Here is a 22,900-nt window from a genome sequence, read left to right as displayed (position 1 = left end):
CAGACAACAGGCTGTCATTAACAATCTGGGTGAGAACAGGCAACAGAAGATCAAGGTTTTCAACAAGTAATGGTGTGGGCAATGCATCAAGTGGACAAGTTGTAGGTTTGGATTTCAAAATAATCTCTCTAAGGTCCTTCTCACTGACTTTCTGGAATGCTAAAAACGTACAGGCAGGGGAAGCATCAACATGAGTGGGTGCAGCAGAATTAACAGCTAGCGTGTCAAGTTCTGATCTAATATCAGCTACTTTCTGGATGAAAAAATCACTAAAAACATCAGGCAGCTCACTAACAGGAAATACAGTGGGGAGTGGGGACACCTTAGTGCGGCCAGTCAAGCGGTTGCAAATATCAAACAGTTTCTTGCTAGAAGAACAAGTGGCAATCTGAGTCTGCAGAAAAAGTGTCTTAGCGGAGTGTACGATCTTGGTTACAACGTTCTTGGTGTAGTTAAAAATCTGCTTATGTACAGTGAGACCCGTCTGAAGGCACTTAATAGCCTGTTTTAATTGCACATACGGACTGTACAAATCGCCTAAATCCGGAGCCTAGCTACGGTTTCAATTGTGAGGCATTGTAAGTATGCTTATTAAAATAAAATTAAAAAAATATCTCAACTTTCATACTTTTCTGTACTATATATATACGGGGAGATCTATATAGCGCTTGACATTTTAATTTCATATAAATTGATATTATTGTGCTGTTGTTCCTTTCTTCAACCTGCTGTTCCCTCTCTGAAATGTGCCAATGGCCTACGCAATAAATAATTGATTTGTTTGCTTGTTATTTGTCTGGCTCATTATTGCCCTGTAAGTTTCTTTGCCTCTGTTACGTCCTGTAGAAAACTGCACTTTAATTTGTGTTGATGGCCTTTCTATGTGTTTCTGTCTGTTTGCTTTTCACATTACCTCCTCCACAGACACACACACACTTGTATCAATCAAATGCAATCATACGCAAAAGCAAGGACTCCAAAAGACTATTCATGGTTGTTATAGAACTTTTTACTTCATCCATTATTTGCCTGCACGTACATCATTACAGACAAGAAGTCATTGCGCCAAGGTATAACAAAGAAATGTCTTCTCCATTGCTTGCTACATGAGTTCAGTCAACAACTCCTATTTGCAAGGACTCAAAAACCACCTTCACGAGTGTCAAAACATATTTGTCTTCATCCATTGTTTGCATACACATACACCATCAGTGATCACAGACAACTAGTCATTGCGCCAATACAGGGGGAGATGAGGAGACAGAGGAACTGGAAAGAGGCAGAACAAACAGCCCAGAGAAGAGGAGAAGGATAAGATTCATATAGTCCTGTGAGGTTACTTTCAGGGAAACTCGGGCTGCTTTCTCCCTGGGGAAAGCAAGCTGCCATACAGTATACCGGCGCTACCCATTTTTACACCCCCGGTATAGGGGTGTGTATAGGATTCACTCGATGTGTTTGTTTGTTTGGGTGTGTGTTTGTGTTCGCATATAGATCTCAAGAATGAACGGACCGATCGTCACCAAACTTGGTGAACAGGTTCTATACATTCCTGAGACGGTCCTTACAAAAATTGGGACCAGTCAAACACACGGTTAGGGAGTTATTGGTGGATTAAGATTCTACAAGGACTTATAGAGGCACATATTAATGGTCAAAGGGAAATAACCTTCTCAGTTGGTGGCAGTGAGAATGGTTATTTCCCTTTGACCAACGGGGGTGTTTTTCCTACCTCGGAGGAATTTCTTGTTGTGGTTGTTTTCCTACATGTGTGTATTTATGTTTCCAAGTCCCGAGACTTTCGCTGTGAACTTGGGTTCTTTATCATGCGTATGCGTGCACACGGGGGTGTTCCGACACCGAGGAGAGTCTGCACAAAGTTGACTCTGGGAAATAAATCCCTCGCCGAATGTGGGGATCAAATCCACGCCGACACCAACAACTGGTTTTGAGCCAGAGCCGCTACCGACTGAGCTATTTCCCCGCCAATAGAGATGTGTCGTTGACGGCCTAGGCTCGGTTGGAGGCAGAGGGCTCAAGGCATATTTTCCCATGTGTTGTCTTTTTAAGCTGTGATGCTTTTCTTTGAAACTAAACCGCTGCCAAATTCTGACACTGTCACTGATGACAAGGGACGCTTCTTCTGGAATCTGTTGAACCTGAAATGTAAAGTCATCATCTCAGTCAGACACATCTTTCACGAATCCTTGAGTGTTTCATGTTATTACACAGACACATGCACACTTTGAGTTTTAAGTAACCACACACACATACACACACAAACACACACACACACACAAAGAGACATTCACACACACCTTTTGAGTGTTTCATATTATCACACAGAGACTCTTTCTTAACAATCCCAAAACTTGGATTTCAAGCCTAGTAACATATCAGGTTGTGTCCATCAAAGATCAACACAGTGCCCCCCCCCCCCATGAAACATCCAAAAATCAGGTTTTAAAAGGGGGGAACTCTTAAAATGGAGGTAAATTTACAGAGATTATGGACAGAACAAGACTGGGTGGCCGAGTGGTAACGCACTTGCGCTCGGAAGCGAGAGGTTGCGAGTTCGACCCTGGGTCAGGGCGTTAGCAATTTTCTCCCCCCTTTCCTAACCTAGGTGGTGGGTTCAAGTGCTAGTCTTTCGGATGAGATGAAAAACAAAACCGAGGTCCCTTTGTGTACACTACATTGGGGTGTGCACGTTAAAGATCCCACAATTGACAAAAGGGTCTTTCCTGGCAAAATTGTATAGGCATAGATAAAAAATGTCCACCAAAATACCCGTGTGACTTGGAATAATAGGCCGTGAAAAGTAGGATATGCGCCGAAATGGCTGCGATCCGCTGGTCAATGTGAATGCGAGATGTATTGTGTAAAAAAATTCCATCTCACACGGCATAAAGAGATCCCTGCGCCTTGAGTCCGAGTCTGGAGATACGCGCGCGATATAAGACTTCATATATATACAGAACATTTGAAAATGCAAGGACTTAAAAGTGAGGGAGTCATGTGTTGGCGGATGGGTAATAAAGGGGGTTCCACTGTATAGAAATATCACCACTGTGCATATAACTGCTTCCCCCTCCCCCACCCCCTGTACTCCCCATCTCCATCCCCTCCCCCCTGCAAGAGCTAATTATCCCGTAGGGATGCTGGGTAGCTCAGTTGGTAAGGCACTGGACTGGTAATCCTGAGGCCACAGGTTAGAATCCCTGCAGGGACGGACACAGGTCAACTTTATGTGCAGACTCCAAGACAGTATCCATGCCCACCCATGTGTCACCACAGTGGCACGTAAAAGACCTCGGTCATTCTGCCATAAGTGCAGGTGACTGATTACACCTAAACACGCATACACCTGGGTAGCACGACTCAGTTTGCTGCTAGCTTTCCAACGGGAAGAAGCGACTCGAATTTCCAGCATTGGGATATTAGAGGAAATAAAATGAAAGAAATGCTACAGCAACAACAACTTGAATGTACTTACTTTGTCTTGTCAGCATCAAATTTCAGGCGAGGGTTGCCATCCCACTTGCGACCTTTGCTCTTGCTTCGACCTCTGTTGGCAGCGCCGAGCAGGTTTGAAGGTGCTTTACGAAGGGCGAAACTCTTGGCAACGTGGCCAAGGTGAAGGTCTTTCATGGAGAAAATGTCCTTCAAGTGACTGGGGTAGGTGGCGTATGCTCTCACAAACGATTGGTAACCTGCAACAATGGACGATTTCTGGAAATTAATTTCTTGTTGTTTGTATATATGTAGGAGAGAGGGCTCTACTGCACATGCTTACAGTGGGGGTGGGGTGAGGGTATGGGGGTGGTGTGAGTTGGGGGGGGGGGGGGGTTGTCTACCTATATGGTTATTGGAGGGGTAGGGTGTGCGTGTGTTGGGGGGGGGGTCTACTGTACATGCATACAGTGGGGGTGAGGGTATCGGGGTAGTCAATCAATCAATCAATATGAGGCTTATATCGCGCGTATTCCCTGGGTACAGTTCTAAGCGCAGGGATTTATTTATTTTTTATTTTTTTATTTTATGCGATTTATTTATGCCGTGTGAGATGGAATTTTTTTACACAATACATCACGCATTCACATCGGCCAGCAGATCGCAGCCATTTCGGCGCATATCCTACTTTTCACGGCCTATTATTCCAAATCACACGGGTATTTTGGTGGACATTTTTATCTATGCCTATACAATTTTGCCAGGAAAGACCCTTTTGTCAATCGTGGGATCTTTAACGTGCACACCCCAATGTAGTGTACACGGGGTAGTGTGTGTGTGTTGGGGGGTCTACCTGTGTGCTTACAGAAGGGGGGTTGTGTTGGTGTGTGTGTGTGTGGGGGGGGGGGGGAGGGGATGTCTACTGTACATGCTTACCTTTAGCGGCCAGTGTTTGCAGACTTTCATCTCTGAGCACACTCTCCTCAAATCTGTCTTGCATGAAGGTGGAAGCTTCCTCATACGTTCTTGGCATCTGACGCTGAAAGTTACATCATTCAATATCAAGCATGATCAATCACATAATGATTAATAAAAATAAAGAAGACAAGTCGCGTAAGGCGAAAATATAATATTTAGTCAAGTAGCTGCCATTTTTCAGCAAGACCGTATACTCGTAGCATCGTCAGTCCACCGCTCACGGCAAAGGCAGTGAAATTGACAAGAAGAGCGGGGTAGTAGTTGCGCTAAGAAGGATAGCACGCTTTTCTGTACCTCTCTTTGTTTTAACTTTCTGAGCGTGTTTTTAATCCAAACATATCATATCTATATGTTTTTGGAATCAGGAACCGACAAGGAATAAGATGAAAGTGTTTTTAAATTGATTTGGACAATTTAATTTTGATAATAATTTTTATATATTTAATTTTCAGAGCTTGTTTTTAATCCGAATATAACATATTTATATGTTTTTGGAATCAGCAAATGATGGAGAATAAGATAAACGTAAATTTGGATCGTTTTATAAATTTTTATTTTTTTTTACAATTTTCAGATTTTTAATGACCAAAGTCATTAATTAATTTTTAAGCCACCAAGCTGAAATGCAATACCGAACCCCGGGCTTCGTCGAAGATTACTTGACCAAAATTTGAACCAATTTGGTTGAAAAATGAGGGCGTGACAGTGCCGCCTCAACTTTCACGAAAAGCCGGATATGACGTCATCAAAGACATTTATCAAAAAAATGAAAAAAACGTTCGGGGATTTCATACCCAGGAACACTCATGTCAAATTTCATAAAGATCGGTCCAGTAGTTTAGTCTGAATCGCTCTACACACACACACACACAGACACACAGACACACACACACACGCACATACACCACGACCCTCGTTTCGATTCCCCCTCGATGTTAAAATATTTAGTCAAAACTTGACTAAATATAAAAAGAGCTTTTGCACTTACTCAAGAACTGAACTGAACTTTATTCAACAAGGATAAAGATTCAATGCTGGGCTTTTTTTACAATCTGTACTTGAAACGAACAAGCACTTTTGTGTCTATGATTTAAGGGCAAAAAAGTGATTTTTTTGTTCCCTGGTCATTTTTGTTTTCTTTCTGATTCTGGATTTTGAACCTCTTCTGGTTGCTCTGATGTACTGATTTTAGATCAGAATTAATCATAAACGGTCAAAACGGCTAAATGAACAATGTATGTGTATGCAATTGTGTATTGAACAAACACAAAACAGCAAAAAAAATGCGTATGTTTGAGAGGTGACTGCGAGTCAAACACATCGTCAACGGTGGTCATGTTAGCATGACTGGAATGAGTTGTCTTTTCTTTGCTACGATCAGTTCATACCGCGGACAACGGGAATTTCGCGCCGTTAGTAACAGCAACTAGAAGACATTCCAATGATCGAGCCGAAGAGAACCGATGAAGATTCCGGGAGATTCCGTATGAGCAATTTTGGCTGCTGACCAATCGAATCGCGGATATTAAACTTCGTTTATGCTCGGTCTCGTTCGGTTCGATTCGGCCTTCCCAGAATGCAATATTCTTCATTTCCGCCAGATCTTGCCAAAGGCGATGTGAAATATCTACAGCTGCGATTTTCCTGGGATATCTTTGTGGATAATTCAGTTAAATACACGTTTTGCCCCGATTTCAGTGCTTGACACGCAAAGGAGATGATTATCGAGTAAAATCAGATCAGTTGCAGAGGCTGGCGTGACGGAAGTTTAAAAAGAAAGTGCGAGTCGATAGTGCCGTCTGCTATTGCTACGAACGAATTGGAAGATCAAGTTTGTCATTCTTCTTCGTCCAGAATGAAAATTGGCTGGAAACTATGCTGCTACCCTTGCAACAGCTGGGACGGAGCAAGAAATCACCATCGGTGGTGTACGTTTGAAGCACGTTGCCATGAGTGTTTTGAACCACGACTTATTTTAGAGTTGCTGAGCGGAATGCGTACGGCAATAAGGACAACACGGAGTTCGCCATTTATGGCGACGAGAAGGCAGATCCTATATCTTTTCTCTGGAAAAAAGCAAATAAACTGCTTAGAAAAAGAACAATCAATACAAAAATGACTTTATTCAGCCATGGTGCAACACCATGCATCTCCTGGGAAATCTGGTGCAGTTGAATACTAGCCCAAGCACAGAAAATACAGTAAATGCATTAGTAACATACCGTTGTATCTCTGTTTTGCTGTGGTAGATCGTGAATGGCTCTCAAGAGGATCATCAGAATATCCTTCATTGGTACCTCACTCAAGCTGAAAAAAGCATGCGCAACAACTCTCTTTAAAACAGAATACAGTGGAACCCCCCTTTTAAGACCCCCTCCTTTTTCAGACCTTGTTTTCTCAGACTTTTTGTTCATATGAGGCACATTTTCCTGAGTGACATTATAGGCCTTTCACGTGCCTCCTAATTTCATAGAGCATTCACTCGTCCACAACCTATACAAACCCGCCAGAGTTATTTCAGAACTTCATCTAATCATCATCCACTGTTATGTCAAAAATGAAAAGTGTTGATTTATGAATTTATGTATTATTTATGTATCTATCGACTTAAATGATTGCTTAATCATTTGAGTGGTGTAAACTGCCACAAACGGATCAACAAGACATGCCTGATTTTCTGTTTGTTGAGCTCCTGCACATAGCCTGCCTCGCTGGGCATGAGAAAGAGCAGAGCGTTGCCCTGTTTGCCTGCACGGGCTGTACGCCCCACGCGATGAATGTAGTCCACTGTGGCTCCTGGCGTTGTGTACTGAACGATCCAGTCTACACGGGGCAGGTGAAGGCCCCTTGCGGCAACATCCTGCAAATAAAAACAAGAAAAGTGAATGCTTCTACCTTTTGTCATACATAATATATAAACCAAAACTAAATGTTTGCTACTCTAGCTTCATAGAATAATGTTCAAGAGAACGATGATTTCACGAACTTAACAACAATGCAACGTGTATCAATCCATTTAGTTATACAAATCCTAAGAATATCCCACAGATAGGAACTTGATCTACCAACCCCCCCCCCCCCCAAAGTTCCCTTGAAGCAACATCCTGCAAACGATATATTCAATAACTAACTGGGTGACTAATTTAGCGAGCTCTTAATGACCCAGAAAGAAAAGCATAAACAAATGTCTATTCATAAATAGTAAAAGGTCAATCTCAAGACTAACTCAGTAACTGAATGAATGACTAACTAACCAACAAACCATCTAACATAAATAAAATAAAACTCTACGTTTTCATCAAATCATCTTATGACAACGTCCGCTGAAATTAGACAGACATGAGAAAAGCAACATGTTGAGAGACAACTCACGGTGCAGAGCAGAACACCTGAAGAAGCTGCAGTGAATTCCTGGAAGGCTTGTGTCCTCTCCTAATAAAGGCAAATAAACAAATTGGAGGTTGTATCACTACTGACGACAAACTTGAGAGTTTTGAAAATAGATTGCACGCTGACTTAGAAACGAGACACACGATTGTCTTACAGGAGAATGAAAATAGATTGCACGCTGACTTAGAAACGAGACACACGATTGTCTTACAGGAGAATGAAAATAGATTGCACGCTGACTTAGAAACGAGACACACGATTGTCTTACAGGAGAATGAAAATAGATTGCACGCCGACTTAAAAACGAGACACACGATTGTCTTACAGGGAAATAAAAATATGGCTTGTTTATTGTAAAACACAAAATTCACATTCCACTGCTAAGGAATTCTACACCAGGCAGTCGGCAATGCGCCTAAACTTATAAAGTTATTTCGAATTAATAAAAACTTTTCCCTCATTTTGGCAGCATAGCTAAACGTTTCTTGAATGGGGAACAATGGCCTGTTGGTCAGCCCCAAAATTTGCCCAAACCGCTCTGGCCATTTTGACAAATCTGGCAAAGAAAAATTCTAGCAACATTCTTACTTTGATTATTTCACAGTAAAATGAATTTGTATACATGTCTTGTTGTTTCGTAAATCCCTAAAAATTCATACCAAATGCAGGCTTGTGGAAGCTATATTACCTTCTGCGCCATATCTCCATGAAGCTTGAACAAATCGAGCGCTTGAATCTGTTTTGTGTCTCTGCTGCTCTTCAGCAAGTGGTCTTCATCACACAAGTTTTGTTTTGCAGGGTGCCGGTTGAAGACCTGAGTGAAGAGCTGGTGATGGAATTCCACCGAGTCCTGTGTGTTGAGAAACACCACCATCTTGCTCTTCTGGGGCTGCATCTAGAAAACAAACATGATACACAAAATGAGCTGTTGCAACAGTCTGAAATGAATCATTAAGGCATTATCAAAACATCCCCCCCCCCCCCCCCCCCCCCGGAATGTTTTTTCTTGTGCAAAATAATACAATCTGGGGATCTTAAGATTGACCACTTTATCAATATCTTGCATCATTGCCAGCTGTTAAACTTGTTTTGCCCAATGCCGTATAATCAATTAAAGCTTCCGCTTCATCACAGATTTAGATAAATCTTACAAAAGTGAAACTTCTCTCAGCAATTTATGACTGTCTTGCACCAGGGACTTTTCCTGGCACCAGGGAAAAACAAAATGGTGAAATATTTACAGAGGTGATGAACAGAATATCTGAGAAAGCATTAGCGAGGTCTTACAAGAGAGGTGCCACTGTCGAATGTGTATAGGGGCCCGGTAGCTCAGTTAGCACAGCCCCCCCCCGCGATTTAGGGGGAACAATTTACTCGATGCTCCCCAGCATGTCGTAAGAGGCGACTAACGGATTCTGTTTCTCCTTTTACCCTTGTTAAGTATTTCTTGTATAGAATATAGTCAATGTTTGTAAAGATTTTAGTCAAGCAGTAAGTAAGAAATGATAAGTCCTTTGTACTGGAAACTTGCATTCTCCCAGTAAGGTCATATATTGTACTACGTTGCAAGCCCCTGGAGCAATTTTTTTATTAGTGCTTTTGTGAACAAGAAACAATTAACAAGTGGCTCTATCCCATCTCCCCCCTTTCCCCATCGCGATATAACCTTCATTGTTGAAAACGACTTTAAACACCAAATAAAGTAAAGTAAAGTTAGTACAGCACTGGACTTGTCATCCTAGGGTCACAGGTTCGGGAACTTTATGTGCAGACTCAGAAACGGTATCCATATTCCACCCCAGTGTCATCACTGTGGCAAGTAAAAGACCTCGGTCATTCTGCCATAAATGCAGGTGGCTGATTACACCTAAACACGCATACACCCCGGTAGCGCGTCTCTGTTCCTGCTAGCTTTCCATTGGGAGGAAGCGACCCGAATTTCCCAGCGATGGAACAATAAAGTTATAAAAATGAAAATGAATGATGACAATACCTTGCATTTCCACAGGACAAAGGCAGCCAGAGTGACCAGCCTCAGCTTGCACGGGACCATGACAAACTGCTGTCTCAGCTTTTCAGGCAGAGAAAACATGGAGTTCTTTGTGTCGCCGTCTGTTCGGCCGACAGAGTCTGCTGGCGAGTGTTCGCCGCCTTCCTCTGAGGCATCGATACTCTCGTGATCTTTGAGAGTCATTCCAGCCAGCCTCTCCACACCTGCAATTGTAAAAGGCAAAATAAAAGACAGTGAATGAGTGAACCCCAAAACAAGAATTTTAGGCCATTGGAACGTTTAATTATTGACAAAACAAAACGTTACATTTATTAGTACGACGACCCTCTGTTCTTTTACGTAGACAGACAGACAAACACTTATGATTTAGATTTAGATAAACACTTATGATACAATTATTTTTGGATAAGGAAGATAGTGAGGCCAGTGCATTAAACACAGGTCATATTTGGATAAGGAAGATAGTGAGGCCAGTGCATTAAACACAGGTCATATTTGGATAAGGAAGATAGTGAGGCCAGTGCATTAAACACAGGTCATATTTGGATAAGGAAGATAGTGAGGCCAGTGCATTAAACACAGGTCATATTTGGCTGCAGTGCAAGCAAGAACACATGCAGATAAGAACTTTACATTGTTGTTTTTTTTCTTCCTGAATTACAAATAAAAGTAAGTTTGTGACTGTTTGTAATAAAAAAATAAAAAGTAAAAAAACGGTGCTGTAAAAAAATTCTGAACTTTGCTCTGAAGACAATGTACATGTACCAGCTTGTTCAGACATTACAATGGGTTCAAGCCAGTGTTCTCCAACATACAGTGATAGAGTTTTTAGGACTGAAATGTTCAATCGACATGCACATATGTTTTCAGGTAGAGGGAGGCTTCAACCCTTTTGAGCCCCAACCATTAGACTTTTAGATTTCTAGATGACTATCAGCCACATAAAATCTTAGTTTCGGTCTTCAACTGCTCATATGTTTTGAACCAGTCGATCAACTGACTTGCTTTCTTTTTACATATGATATACAAAGCCATTCTTTCATTTGACAAGTAAGCAACAACAGGGTTGACACATGCTGTCGCAAAATTGCGACATTAGAGCCGTAAGGGTGAAAACATTTCCTTGAAAAGCAGAAAAGAAATATACCGACCAGCAGTGAGTGTGGCTGACAGGAGGATCGTCTGCCTCTGCTCTCCGCGCCGTTCATTCAGAATGCTGACAATCTGGGCGATGTCTTTCTCATACCCCAGTTCAAGCAGTCTGCACACATACAAGTGGTTGTAACGCATCAACAAGACATGTCAGTCTCCATTCTGGTGTGGTCTGTGTGCTGCAATTCATCCAACACACACACACACACACACACACACACAGACAAACACACACACACACACACAGACAAACACATACACACACACACACACAGACACACACACACACACACACAGACAAACACTAACAATAACACTCAACCCACCTGTCCGCCTCATCAAGAACCAGCCACTGCACTTTGTGGAGGGTGAGGCAGTCTGTGTGCTGAAAGTGATCTAACAGACAGACAAACAGACAGACACACACACAAACTATAACACTCAGCCCACCTGTCTGCCTCATCAAGCACCAGCCACTGTACATGAGTGAGGGTGAGGCAATCTGTAGCCTGCTCATGATCTAACAGACAGACAGACAAACAAACAAACAGACACTATACAAAGAAACTATAACACTCAACCCACCTGTCTGCCTCATCTAGAACCAGCCACTGCACTTTGTGGAGCGTGAGGCAGTCTGTGTGCTGAAGGTGATCTAACAGACAGACACACAGACACAAACTATAACACTCAACCCACCTGTCTGCCTCATCTAGAACCAGCCACTGCACTTTGTGGAGCGTGAGGCAGTCTGTGTGCTGAAGGTGATCTAACAGCCGTCCAGGTGTCGACACCAGAATGTTGATTCCTTTACGGATTCTGCAAACACAACAAACAACAATGGTTATCGGAGGGGGAAAAAAAACCACTCTGATCTCTTCCTGTAGAATATCCACATTTAACCAGATTTACTCTCAAAACAAGAAGAAGAGAAAAAGAGGACGTACCGTATTTGACGGATTACAAGACGCACCGTTTTATAAGCCGCACCCCCGACTTTTAACTAAAAAATTGGGACGAGCCACGTATAGGCCGCGTCACTATATTAGCCGCCGTTGAAAAAAATATAATCAGATCGTGTCAATCAATCAAAACAACCAGGCAAACGGTATTTGGTGAAATGGGCTCCGAGAATAAACAAGTGAAACAAAGAAGAAAAGTGAAAAAGTTTGAAGAAAAATATCACACACACACAATTTGTAACCAACACACACATGTAGTCCCGCCCGGAATAAGCTTTTTGGGGATGATTTACGACTTTTGCGCACATTTCGAGCAGACGAAAACACAACATGATGGCTCTCGCTCTTCCAACTATCGCGAGACACACAAAAACGAAATCTCGCGGCGCGCGAGATCCTGATACATCCGGTGTTTCTCTGTACACTATCTTGTCACGACGACTTGTTGACAAACGAAGATTCGCGAAAGAAAGAGAAAAACACCGAGTCTTGAGTAGAGAGCTAATAAAGTACCAGTAATCGCTAATCGAGCGAAATGAAAATCCGCGGCGACTTCCATTAGGTGAATGCTATTCAAGTTTAGGTAACGTTTTAGCCTCATCTTTTTATAAGCCGCAATGCGATTTTTATTTTTTTTATTTTTTAAAGTCGCGGCTTGTAGTCCGTCAAATACGGTACGTGGTTTGTTTATTTCAATGCTTGTGCCAAAAGACCGGTTCCGAATAACTCTTACTTACTCCATTACACATGTCGTATGCAATTACAGTGCTTACTTCCCTTTGTTTATCAGATCTGATTTACTCTCAACGTAATTTCAAATAATGTGTATAGGTTGCCCAATATTCCACCTTCTGTAACTGATGGGCTACAGCGGACGCCCCCCTCTCCCCCCCTCCTTATTTTAAACCTGCCAAGGTCTTCAAAGGGGAAATCTAAAAATTGGGGTTCCAGTGTAGCTTAAAAATCACACTGGGAAGAAACAAGAAAACCAGAAATTCTCTTGAGAACACTGGAAATCAACAAGTTAGTTAGAATCTGTGAAACCCTAGTTGATTTTCCTCTCCAGGTGTACATGTGCTTGGGGTAGTATGTTATGTAAAAGCAAATAGTCAAGGAATTACCTGGCTTTTTCCTTGTTTCGTTTCTCTCCTCCCATGAGGCACCCTGCCACTATCCACACGCAGCTCTGGAAATAAAAAAAAACAACATGTATACTAACTTCTGGCTTTTTCTGGAAGCAATCATACAAAATCAGAGGTTTAGGATTTCTGTTTTGTTGCCGATTTCCACAAAACCATGGAGATGTATACCATGCCTGTTCTTGTCATTACCACTATTACAACAGACGCTTTGTCATAAAACAAACTGTAAAGAAATCTTCTGAATTGAAGAAGCAAAACCATACAACTCAGCAATAAAACTTGTAAAGAGTCTTTGCAGTTTTAAACAGACACACACACAGGAGTTTCAATCATTCCCTTTTACCTGTAACAACTTCTGGAAAGTGTCGTAACTCTGCATCGCCAACTGAAACATAATATTTGTAGAGGTGGAAAACATTTGTTTATTTCAATAAATATATATATATATATATATACTTTATTTACAGTTTGTCATGTTTACAAAAATAGGACATTTGACACAGAATGAGACAGTCATTGTTCTATCAGACCTTGAATTAGTGACCTGCATAGCTTTAACTTTTTTATATGTAAGCAAAGCTATGTAGCTTGGACCTCAAGTATATATATATATATATACGACTAGTGTCTGTCTGTCTGTCTGTCTGTGTGTCTGTGCGCGATGCGGCCAAAGTTCTCGATGGATCTGCTTCAAATTTGGTGGGCTTATTCAGAGAGACCCCGGACACAACCTCATCGATGAGATATTTCAACACGTGCTCTCAGCGCGCAGCGCTGAACCGATTTTGGTTTTTCTCTGGATTCATTCCCAGTAACTCTTCCTTATCTTCTCCAGTGTTTTCAGCGTTTATCTCCCTTCCTTCGTGTGGCGTCAATCCATATTCCCGTTACTACGTTACTATTTTTAGAATGTCACGATTGCACCCGTAAGTTGTCCTTACTGTAAAAGTGAAAAGGTCGAATCAATTTATAGCCACGCGAAAAATACACTGTCATCTATCTCTATATATTTATAGATATAGATATACATATATACGGCTTCTGTGTGTGTGTGTGTGTGTTTGTGTGTGGGCACACCTGTGGATTGTAGAGTTCTGTTTGTGATGGGGTCTAGCGGCTTTTGTCTGTCTGTATGTTCTGGCATTTGAGAAGCCATAACAGATAATATAGGGCTAAGAAATAAGCTCTAAAATTCTCAATCCCGTTTGACAGGACTTCGCCTTCAAAGGTGATTGTGGTGAACCGCCACGCTGTCTGTCTCTGTCTCGCAATTCACCCCGGCGAAGCCGGGTATTCCTCTAGTATATATATATGTAGTTTACTATGATGATGGAGTCTCCCATCGGTATAACGAACAAGTAGCAAACAGTTCAGCTTCTGGAATGTGCCCGCATCTGGTCATGGCTCAGAAAAGGTGTCAAATTTGTGGGACACTTGAGTCACAAATACAAACTCTTGGATTACTTTCCATTTTGGGGTCCAGCAAAACTGTTTATGTGTTTAGTTGTGTCTGGGCAGTAACAATGTATTTTCATCAATTACTGCGGAATGAATTGCATTTTAAATTTTAACTAGAGTGTGTTACATAACACCGTGTCACACATTGTTTTCTAATATACAGTTAACAGTAAACCTATTACACAATAAAAGTTAACTGCATTAGTTAGTATCTACCTTGATCTTCATTTGTGAAAAGTGGCATTCCCAGACAGCAATAATCTGCATATCTAGGTACCCTAGGAATGTGTGTATGTTACATGAACACCAATAAACAAAACAACGATCAAACAAGTACTCAAAGAACTGAAAAGATTACTGTTTCAGCAGTCAATCAATTCTTAGTTCCACACACTTCATACGGACAGTCTGCAAAAAAAATCAAATCAGAACAAGATGTGAAAATGTATTCAAATAAAAATCGACTTTCTGTGTCTCACAACACAGACATTCAAAACTGCTAAATTCCTATTTATTTTACACACAAAACCTTAGAAATACATGTAATGGGAAGAGAAACAAGTACATAATAGTAAAGAGTTGAAATGCATCAATGATACCGGACCCGTTATTCCCATTATCAGTTATCTGTCAAGTCATTCCTAAAAGTTTCCAATGAGTGTGTTACATTTCACCAAAAAAATCAAACTTTAGGACACTGTCAAGATATTCACATGAAAAATGCATGCAAAAGAATGAAAAATGAAAGAGCAAAACCATAACAACCTAACAATGATGTCTTATGACTTCTACCATGCTCCAATTCACAATACAGAGAAGATTTTCTCACTTTTGACACTGAGTGTGTTACATTTCACCAAAAAAGTCTTACTTCACATTATTTTGTAAGGTATAAAGCATATATCCATCCACTTGGTAATGAAAACAATACACTGTACAACAAAACTTGATAAACCCCCCAAAAAATCTTCAGGTTAAAGGCGGATTTTGAAGCTATCAAGAAAAATGCTGTTTATTCGCCAATGAGTGTGTTACAAAACACTGTCATAACATGAACAAAACGTTGTTCATATTCAGTGCATTCAGTTAATTGTGAAATTAATTGTAAGAATGACACCATGGTTGCTACACAACTATTGAAACTATTGTTGACACATTCCGACAGCAATAATCTGCATATCTAGGTACCCTAGGCAAGTGTGTGTGTTACATGAACACCAATAAACAAAACAACGATCAAACAAGTACTCAAAGAACTGAAAATTACCAATCCTTCAAAGTAAATTGTAACAAGAAGGGCAAAGCCCATACGACTCACATGCTTGACCTTGACCTTTACATGACCTTGACCTTCAGGGTCAAGGTCAAATAACTAAACCTAGCAATGACATCATACACTAAGAACTGCTTTACACATTTTTCCTACCAAAATACATGTGACCTTGACCCAAGGTCAAGGTCATCCAAGGTCATGCAACACAAAGCTGTTAATTCAAGACATAGGAAGTACAATGGTGCTTATTGGCTCTTTCTACCATGAGATATGGTCACTTTTAGTGGTTCACTACCTTATTTTGGTCACATTTCATAAGGCTCAAAGTGACCTTGACCTTGATCATATGTGACCAAATGTGTCTCATGAGGAAAGCATAACATGTGCTTTTAAGTTTGAAACAGTTATCTTCCATAGTTCAGGGTCAAGGTCACTTCAAAATATGTATACAATCCAACTTTGAAGAGCTCCTGTGACCTTGACCTTGAGGCAAGGTAAACCAAACTGGTATCAAAAGATGGGGCTTACTTTGCCCTATATATCATATATAGGTGAGGTATTGAATCTCAAAAACTTCAGAGAAAATGGGAAAAATGAGAAAAATAGCTGTTTTTTAGACAACATTTATGGCCCCTGCGACCTTGACCTTGAAGCAAGGTCAAGATGCTATGTATGTTTTTTGGGGCCTTGTCATCATACACCATCTTGCCAAATTTGGTACTGATAGACTGAATAGTGTCCAAGAAATATCCAACGTTAAAGTTTTCCGGACGGACGGACGGACGGACGACTCGGGTGAGTACATAGACTCACTTTTGCTTCGCATGTGAGTCAAAAAAACACTCTAATTCAAAACAATAAACGCAGACATCCTTTTCTGTTTACTTGATTCATTCCTTACTTTGTTCCAGCAAGATTTAAATACTTTTCAAGATAACTGTACAAACTATTGGAGTGTGTTACCTCTCAGGATGTGCGAGTGGTGTGAGTAACACACTCAACACTGTTCCTAAAAAAAACCCACTCTAATTCAAAACAATAAACGCAGACATCACTTTCTGTTTACTTGATTCATTCCTTACTTTGTTCCAGCAAGATTTAATTAATTTTCAAGATAACTCTACAAACGATTGGAGTGTGTTACCTCTCACAATGTGCGAGTGGTGTGAGTAACACACTCAACACTGTTCCTAAAAAAACCCACTCTAATTCAAAACAATAAACGCAGACATCATTTTCTGTTTACTTGATTCATTCCTTACTTTGTTCCAGCAAGATTTAAATAATTTTCAAGATAACTCTACAAACGATTGGAGTGTGTTACCTCTCACAATGTGCGAGTGGTGTGAGTAACACACTTAACACTGTTCCAAAAAAACCCCACTCTAATTCAAAACAATAAACGCAGACATCATTTTCTGTTCACTTGATTCATTCCTTACTTTGTTCCAGCAAGATTTAAATAATTTTCAAGATAACTCTACAAACGATTGGAGTGTGTTACCTCTCACGATGTGCGAGTGGTGTGAGTAACGCACTCAATGTAAAAAAACATATATTTCTTTTTCCTGTAATTTATTTCATTAAATTGGCATGAAAACAAAGCACAAGGTGAACTGTATGGAAAGACTATAGAAAAGGCCAGAAAAAACACATGCAATGACATGAACGCTGAATAACTTGGGAAATTGGTTGAATCGTCTCAAACATATGTCTTTAAAAATCAAAATAAAGAAAAATCTTTGTCCTAAAAAATGCAAATTTTATCAAAACAAATCACAATAACACTTCTAACTTTCAGATGAAAAAAAAAGGAAGTAAGTTGTTATTTAGTGAAAATAACAGTGTTTCAAACTGCAGGTGAGTACGTTACATACAACGAAAAACCAGTGGTTCTTACTTTGGCCGTTTACGTCCATGTCCTCCATGCCACACTGAGTTCTGAGTTCGAGACAGTCAATGCAACTTTGTAGCAGACGATAGAACAGTTGTTTCCACCGTTGGAAGTCAGGAACATGTCGATAAACAACTTTGATTTACGTTGTTACTTTTCGCGGTAACACGAAAGTACACAACAACGAACTTAAGACTTATTTTCATTGCTTTGTCTTCTGTGTTTGTGCATATTTTTTTTTTTAAGTAGTAGATTGTTCTTTCTTGTCCAAGTTTATCGCTTAGTTCAACGTCTGTCATCATTATTAAAAGCGCGGCAAAAGCTAAAACTGCCTACGTGACTCCAAACACGAAAAGTAACATACTCACCGTTGGATCTAAACTTGATCTCAGCCGACTGTTGGGGTGAGGTACTAGTTATCGTGCAGTATGTAAACAATAACTAACACCTTCTCTTTCCATCTCCATCAAGTTCTTATCCAAGCAGTGTGTGTAGTACGCGCAAATACGACGTTTCGACACCAAGTAAAAAAGTGTCCCAACTTCCGGCCCGAAAATCGACGTAAATTCACTCTACTATTGCGCCTTGCTCAAAAACAAAGTCATCAAACCTTTCGGTTTCTACCAGAATAGTAACTGTATTCATATCTGCACCCCGTGTCAGTACTTTCAAAGGTAGAATAAACCATAACTGAGCGTGTGGGGCGTTTGAATGGGGCAAGGGTGGAGTTCGACGCCATTTCTGAGCCGTGACCATATGCGAGTGGAGACCAATTCTAGAGGCACAGTGTTTCCCGCGTATGATGCAGGGGTGTGTCTCAACGGAGACTGTGCTCTGCTTCCGTCGTTCTTTCCTTTCCAGGGTTTTGGCTTGTGGTCTACTACGATCAGTGAATAAACTCAATAGGTCTTGAAATAATAAAAGACAACACCTAGCTTTGAAGTAAAAAAAAAGTAAAAAAAGCACAACAAATTAAAAGAAATACAGACATACCTCTCTTGTGGGCACAATCACAAGTGCATAAGATCCATTCATCCTCTGCACCTTTCTGGGTAAACTGGCCAGGGTGTGAACAATGGGTACTGCGTATGCCAAAGTTTTACCTGCAAGTACAGACAAAATAAATCAAAAGTTTTATCGACATCTAAAAATCTAGAAGAAAAAGTCATAAGTTTTCAAGTGAACAACTTCTTTTCTGGTTTTCCTAGTCCATATGATTGAAAAGTTTTTGGTCTACAAATAAATGTAATCAATAGCTCGAGCAAAGATTCAAATTGCAATTATTTTGACAATTCACCTTGATGAAATTGAAAACATGAGTATAGTGCATGACAAATGAAAGCAGCTCTATTAGTAAAGCACTTGACATGTTATTCTTGGATCGCAGGTTTGAACCTAGGCCAGGACAGACAGGCATATATGTGGTGACTCAAGAGACGTAATCCACACTACACCCCCCCCCCCCCCCCCCCCCAGTACTTTTGCCAAAAATGCAGGTGGCTGATTACACCTAAACACACCTAGGTAATGCTATTTTTGTCGCTATTTCCTTTCTGCTTGGAGGAAGGGATATCAATTTCCCAGAAATAGGATTTTAAACTTACCTGAACCTGTCTGTGACTTGATCAGAACGTCTTTCTCTCTCAAGATCACCGGGATGGACATCTGCTGTACGCGTGTCATGGTCGCCAGCTTCATCTTCTCTTCCAGGTTGGAAATCTGATACAATATATACATGTTACATATCAGGGGGGGGGGGGGGGGGGGGGGGGGGGGGAGGGGAAGGAAAGAATTATTTTCAACATACATTCAGAGACAAGGCTTGAATCAGCACAAAACATATCCTTTCCCTTCCAGTTTACAACCTCCCCTCTTTTAGAACCTAGCCTTTTCAGAGCTCCACATCAAGTCAAGTCGGAGGTTTAGTATCTCGTGATGCCAAAAATCAGCTTAAAATTGTTGGTTAAACTTAAAGAGGTACAAAAATTAACAGCATTATGCCACGACAGGCTATTTGGTCTGGTGTTCTTCTATTGCGGACATAGCCAAACCTGTTTTTGCAACCACCCAAGGGACCAACCAAAAGTCATTAAGAGGGCCCAGGTGGTCATTATGGAAAGATGAACAATCCAGACAAATGCTTGTCTGAGATCCTTTGGGGTGGTCGTAATTAAAGAAAGTTATTATCAAGAGGTCGCCAGGGCAGATTTGTCTGTGCCACTACCACTGCAGGCAAATGTAGCCATATCAGTAATTTATGTGTGACTCACCAAATGAGGATGAAGAGGGAGATCACTGAACTTTGTGGAGGCAAAGAGGTCTTCCTTCACTCCCTTGACGCCCTTACTGAAACAGAGTATCTGGTATAAACAAATGTAGATCTATAGATAACGTTTTGATAAACTATTCACAAGCTTTCAATCAAACAAAATAGTTTTAGCATTGAAGTTTGAACCCCTCTTTAAAAAAAGTATTGGTCATGTCAATACAACCAACATCATCCAGACTGTGATGTGCAAACTATGTTCTGGTGCATTTTAAATTGTTCTTTCCCCATCACTTACCAACGCTTGCTGATTTTTAGAGTAGGTTGACTTCCTCCTTTGTCTGTTTCTTGGTATGTGATAACTGTGGACTATACTATCGTCTGTTTTCTTCTTCTTATTTTATCCCAGCGAAGCTGCAAGGTATCCCACGAACCCTATACTGACATCCACTCGAGGCATGCTCTTGCCGATAATACAAGATAAAGTCTTAAAGAAGAATTCGCAGAGAGAGAGAGTGTGTATGTAAGTTGTAACTTATGTAAGGGTATGTGCGTGCTAGTGTCTATCTATGCGTGTATGTGTCTGTCTATGTGCGAATGAGTGTCTGTTTGAGAGAGAGAGAGGGAGGGATGTTTGCTGGGGGTATGCAGTGCCTTGGGTGATGGATGACTGTGCCAAAGGCATTGCACCTCTACCTAATCTGTATCTTATTTTATCATATCTTACATGAGGCAGACCCAAGGGTTGAACGCGTCCTATTTTCAATCAGTGTTGTCCTCTTCATAAATACATAAGTGCTGTACTTTCTACTTTTACTTGTCTTTTTATGTACATGTACAAACTATCTTTCTGCTGATCTTTTTAATTTTACATCAACACACATCACAACCAACCTCTTCACTGCCGGTATTTCAGGATTATGTCTGAAGAGTGAAGAGATGACGTCACTGCCGGCCTTCTTTGCTCCAGCTCTAAATGCCACATCGTCCTTCTTGGCAAGCTTCCTGGGTGGAGAGTCATCATCGTTTTCTTCTGCATCCGCTGCTGATCCCTTCCGTCTCTTTTCTGGCTTGTGTTGTGCCTCCTGCTCAGCTGTGCTCTCCTTTTCCTTCTGAAGGTGAAACTTGATCTGTTTTCTTTGCTTGATTCTCTCTTTCTGTAATGAAAAGTGAACCACAAAATTAGAATGGTTTATTCAGCATGTGATTGTGATAAGAATTCAAAGCTTTGATTGTGAGATTTTAGAGGAGTCACTATTTTCTGAGACCCTGTATAATCAAAACTATCATTAATGTGTGACACTCTGGACACTAAATCGTGTAAAGTTACACACTTTTTACTTCAGACTACTATTATTAGTACTAATGCATAATTAACCCCTTCACTGCCCACCCCGTATGTAATACGTGGTCATTTTCAGTTTCTCGTACGCCCATAACCGTATCTCGTACGTTGGATTTGTGTCATCAACATTTCAGGACATTTCTGAAAACTAAATGGGAGGTAACCACTGTCCAAGTACTTGTAGGGGTTCTAAACACAGTTCTTTCCCATAGACCGTTCGGATAAGTTACTGAAGCTACTACCACGTGTGTAAAAACCCATGATCGTGTTGTAGAATTCTCGCCATTCACAATGGCGGCTGAAAGTCGGACCTCAACTCGTAGACCTGTTTTCAAGCGATACAGTGTTCTGGAAGCTCTACAAGAAGTGATTTATGGATTACCACACAGAAGAATACTTTTATGGGCTGTAATGTGAGTACCTGATGTTTGACACCAGTTTTAGCAGTGTTTTTACGTGATGCAATGTGTGTCACTGTGTGTGTGTAAGTCCGGAAACTGTAATTTTTGACGAAAATCTCATTATATCAATTTTTACTATAACAATCACAAACAAAGTCCAATGATCATGTCATCATATAATAGCCAAGGGTATAAGCAAAACACATGCCAAAGATCTAAGAGATATCTCAATAAATGATCGAGCAGTGAACAGATTAGTGAACCTACCGAAGAAAGCGAAATTTTGCCCTGGCACACAGCAATACCAAAATGCTGTTATACTGTGGCAGTGAAGAGGTTAATTAATAGCATGCCCCTAAGTTATGTGAAGTGTACTGTGTAGGGTTACAGACTAACAGAGTGCGGACTATTGAGTGTCAGTGTGATTGACTGTCTGATCCAATGTCACATCAGTTTATGTACACAACACAGCGAAAAAATGTTTTAAAAAACCCAACAGGGGCCCCTCCCACAATCCCAAATGTCACTCACTCACTGATTCAGTAAATGAACACAGGTCTACATAAACATCGCCACATGTATTTTTAAGTACAGTCCTCGGAGAAGCTTTGAATGAGATTATTCAGACAATTTGCTTTGTGTTCTCTTTAAATCTTTCACAGATCGAATTTCTGGGCTTGCAATGAACCCTAAACGTTCACAATCACATCAACATACGGACAACTTCAAGTGACTCTATGATAGAGTCTATCAAACATACCCGTGTTCCTTTTACTTTCGGTCTGTCACGCTTTCCAGCCTGCCTTGACGAAGAGGTGATATTTAAGTTAAGAGACAAGTCCAGTCCATCGTCCTCCATAGTATCATATGGTTCAGACGACATTTTTTGAAGTGCAAAAGAGATAGATCTCCTTTCGGATTCACGATCAACAGTCGCCTCGTGGTCGCAGCGCTGTTTGTTTCTACCGGAAGTATCCAATCACTGCTTAAGTCACAAAACTAGCTATACGCAGTAGGCTACACTCTATCTGAGCAAATTAAACAGACTTATTAAGATTCTTGTGCGAGAAAGGTCATGTTCACTAGTTGCAATAGTCACTAGCACTATAATTACCTTTTTAATGTTGATGTATGCACTGCGACTTTTCTTTATTAGTCCTAATTTTGGTAAAGAG

At 40.7% G+C, this 22,900-nt stretch overlaps 1 protein-coding gene across 1 annotated transcript; it reads right to left on the bottom strand.

Annotated features, from left to right (window-relative positions):
• Positions 1–987: 987 nt before the first annotated feature.
• LOC138949253 (ATP-dependent DNA helicase DDX31-like) lies at positions 988–22,682 on the bottom strand. The gene is made up of 17 exons (XM_070321031.1): positions 22,486–22,682; positions 20,874–21,136; positions 19,984–20,059; positions 19,318–19,432; positions 18,707–18,816; positions 13,432–13,473; positions 13,068–13,132; positions 11,684–11,803; positions 10,984–11,093; positions 9,815–10,035; positions 8,510–8,716; positions 7,804–7,863; positions 7,101–7,291; positions 6,654–6,738; positions 4,390–4,492; positions 3,497–3,713; positions 988–2,159 (listed from the first exon to the last, which is right to left on the bottom strand). The coding sequence occupies exons 1-17, from the start codon at positions 22,606–22,608 to the stop codon at positions 2,066–2,068; spliced, it is 2,202 nt and encodes a 733-aa protein (XP_070177132.1). The 5' UTR covers positions 22,609–22,682; the 3' UTR covers positions 988–2,065.
• Positions 22,683–22,900: the final 218 nt, after the last annotated feature.

This window comes from Littorina saxatilis, linkage group LG15, assembly GCF_037325665.1.
Source record: "Littorina saxatilis isolate snail1 linkage group LG15, US_GU_Lsax_2.0, whole genome shotgun sequence".
Lineage (NCBI taxonomy): Eukaryota > Metazoa > Mollusca > Gastropoda > Littorinimorpha > Littorinidae > Littorina > Littorina saxatilis.
This window is presented reverse-complemented; position numbering and strand designations above follow the sequence as displayed.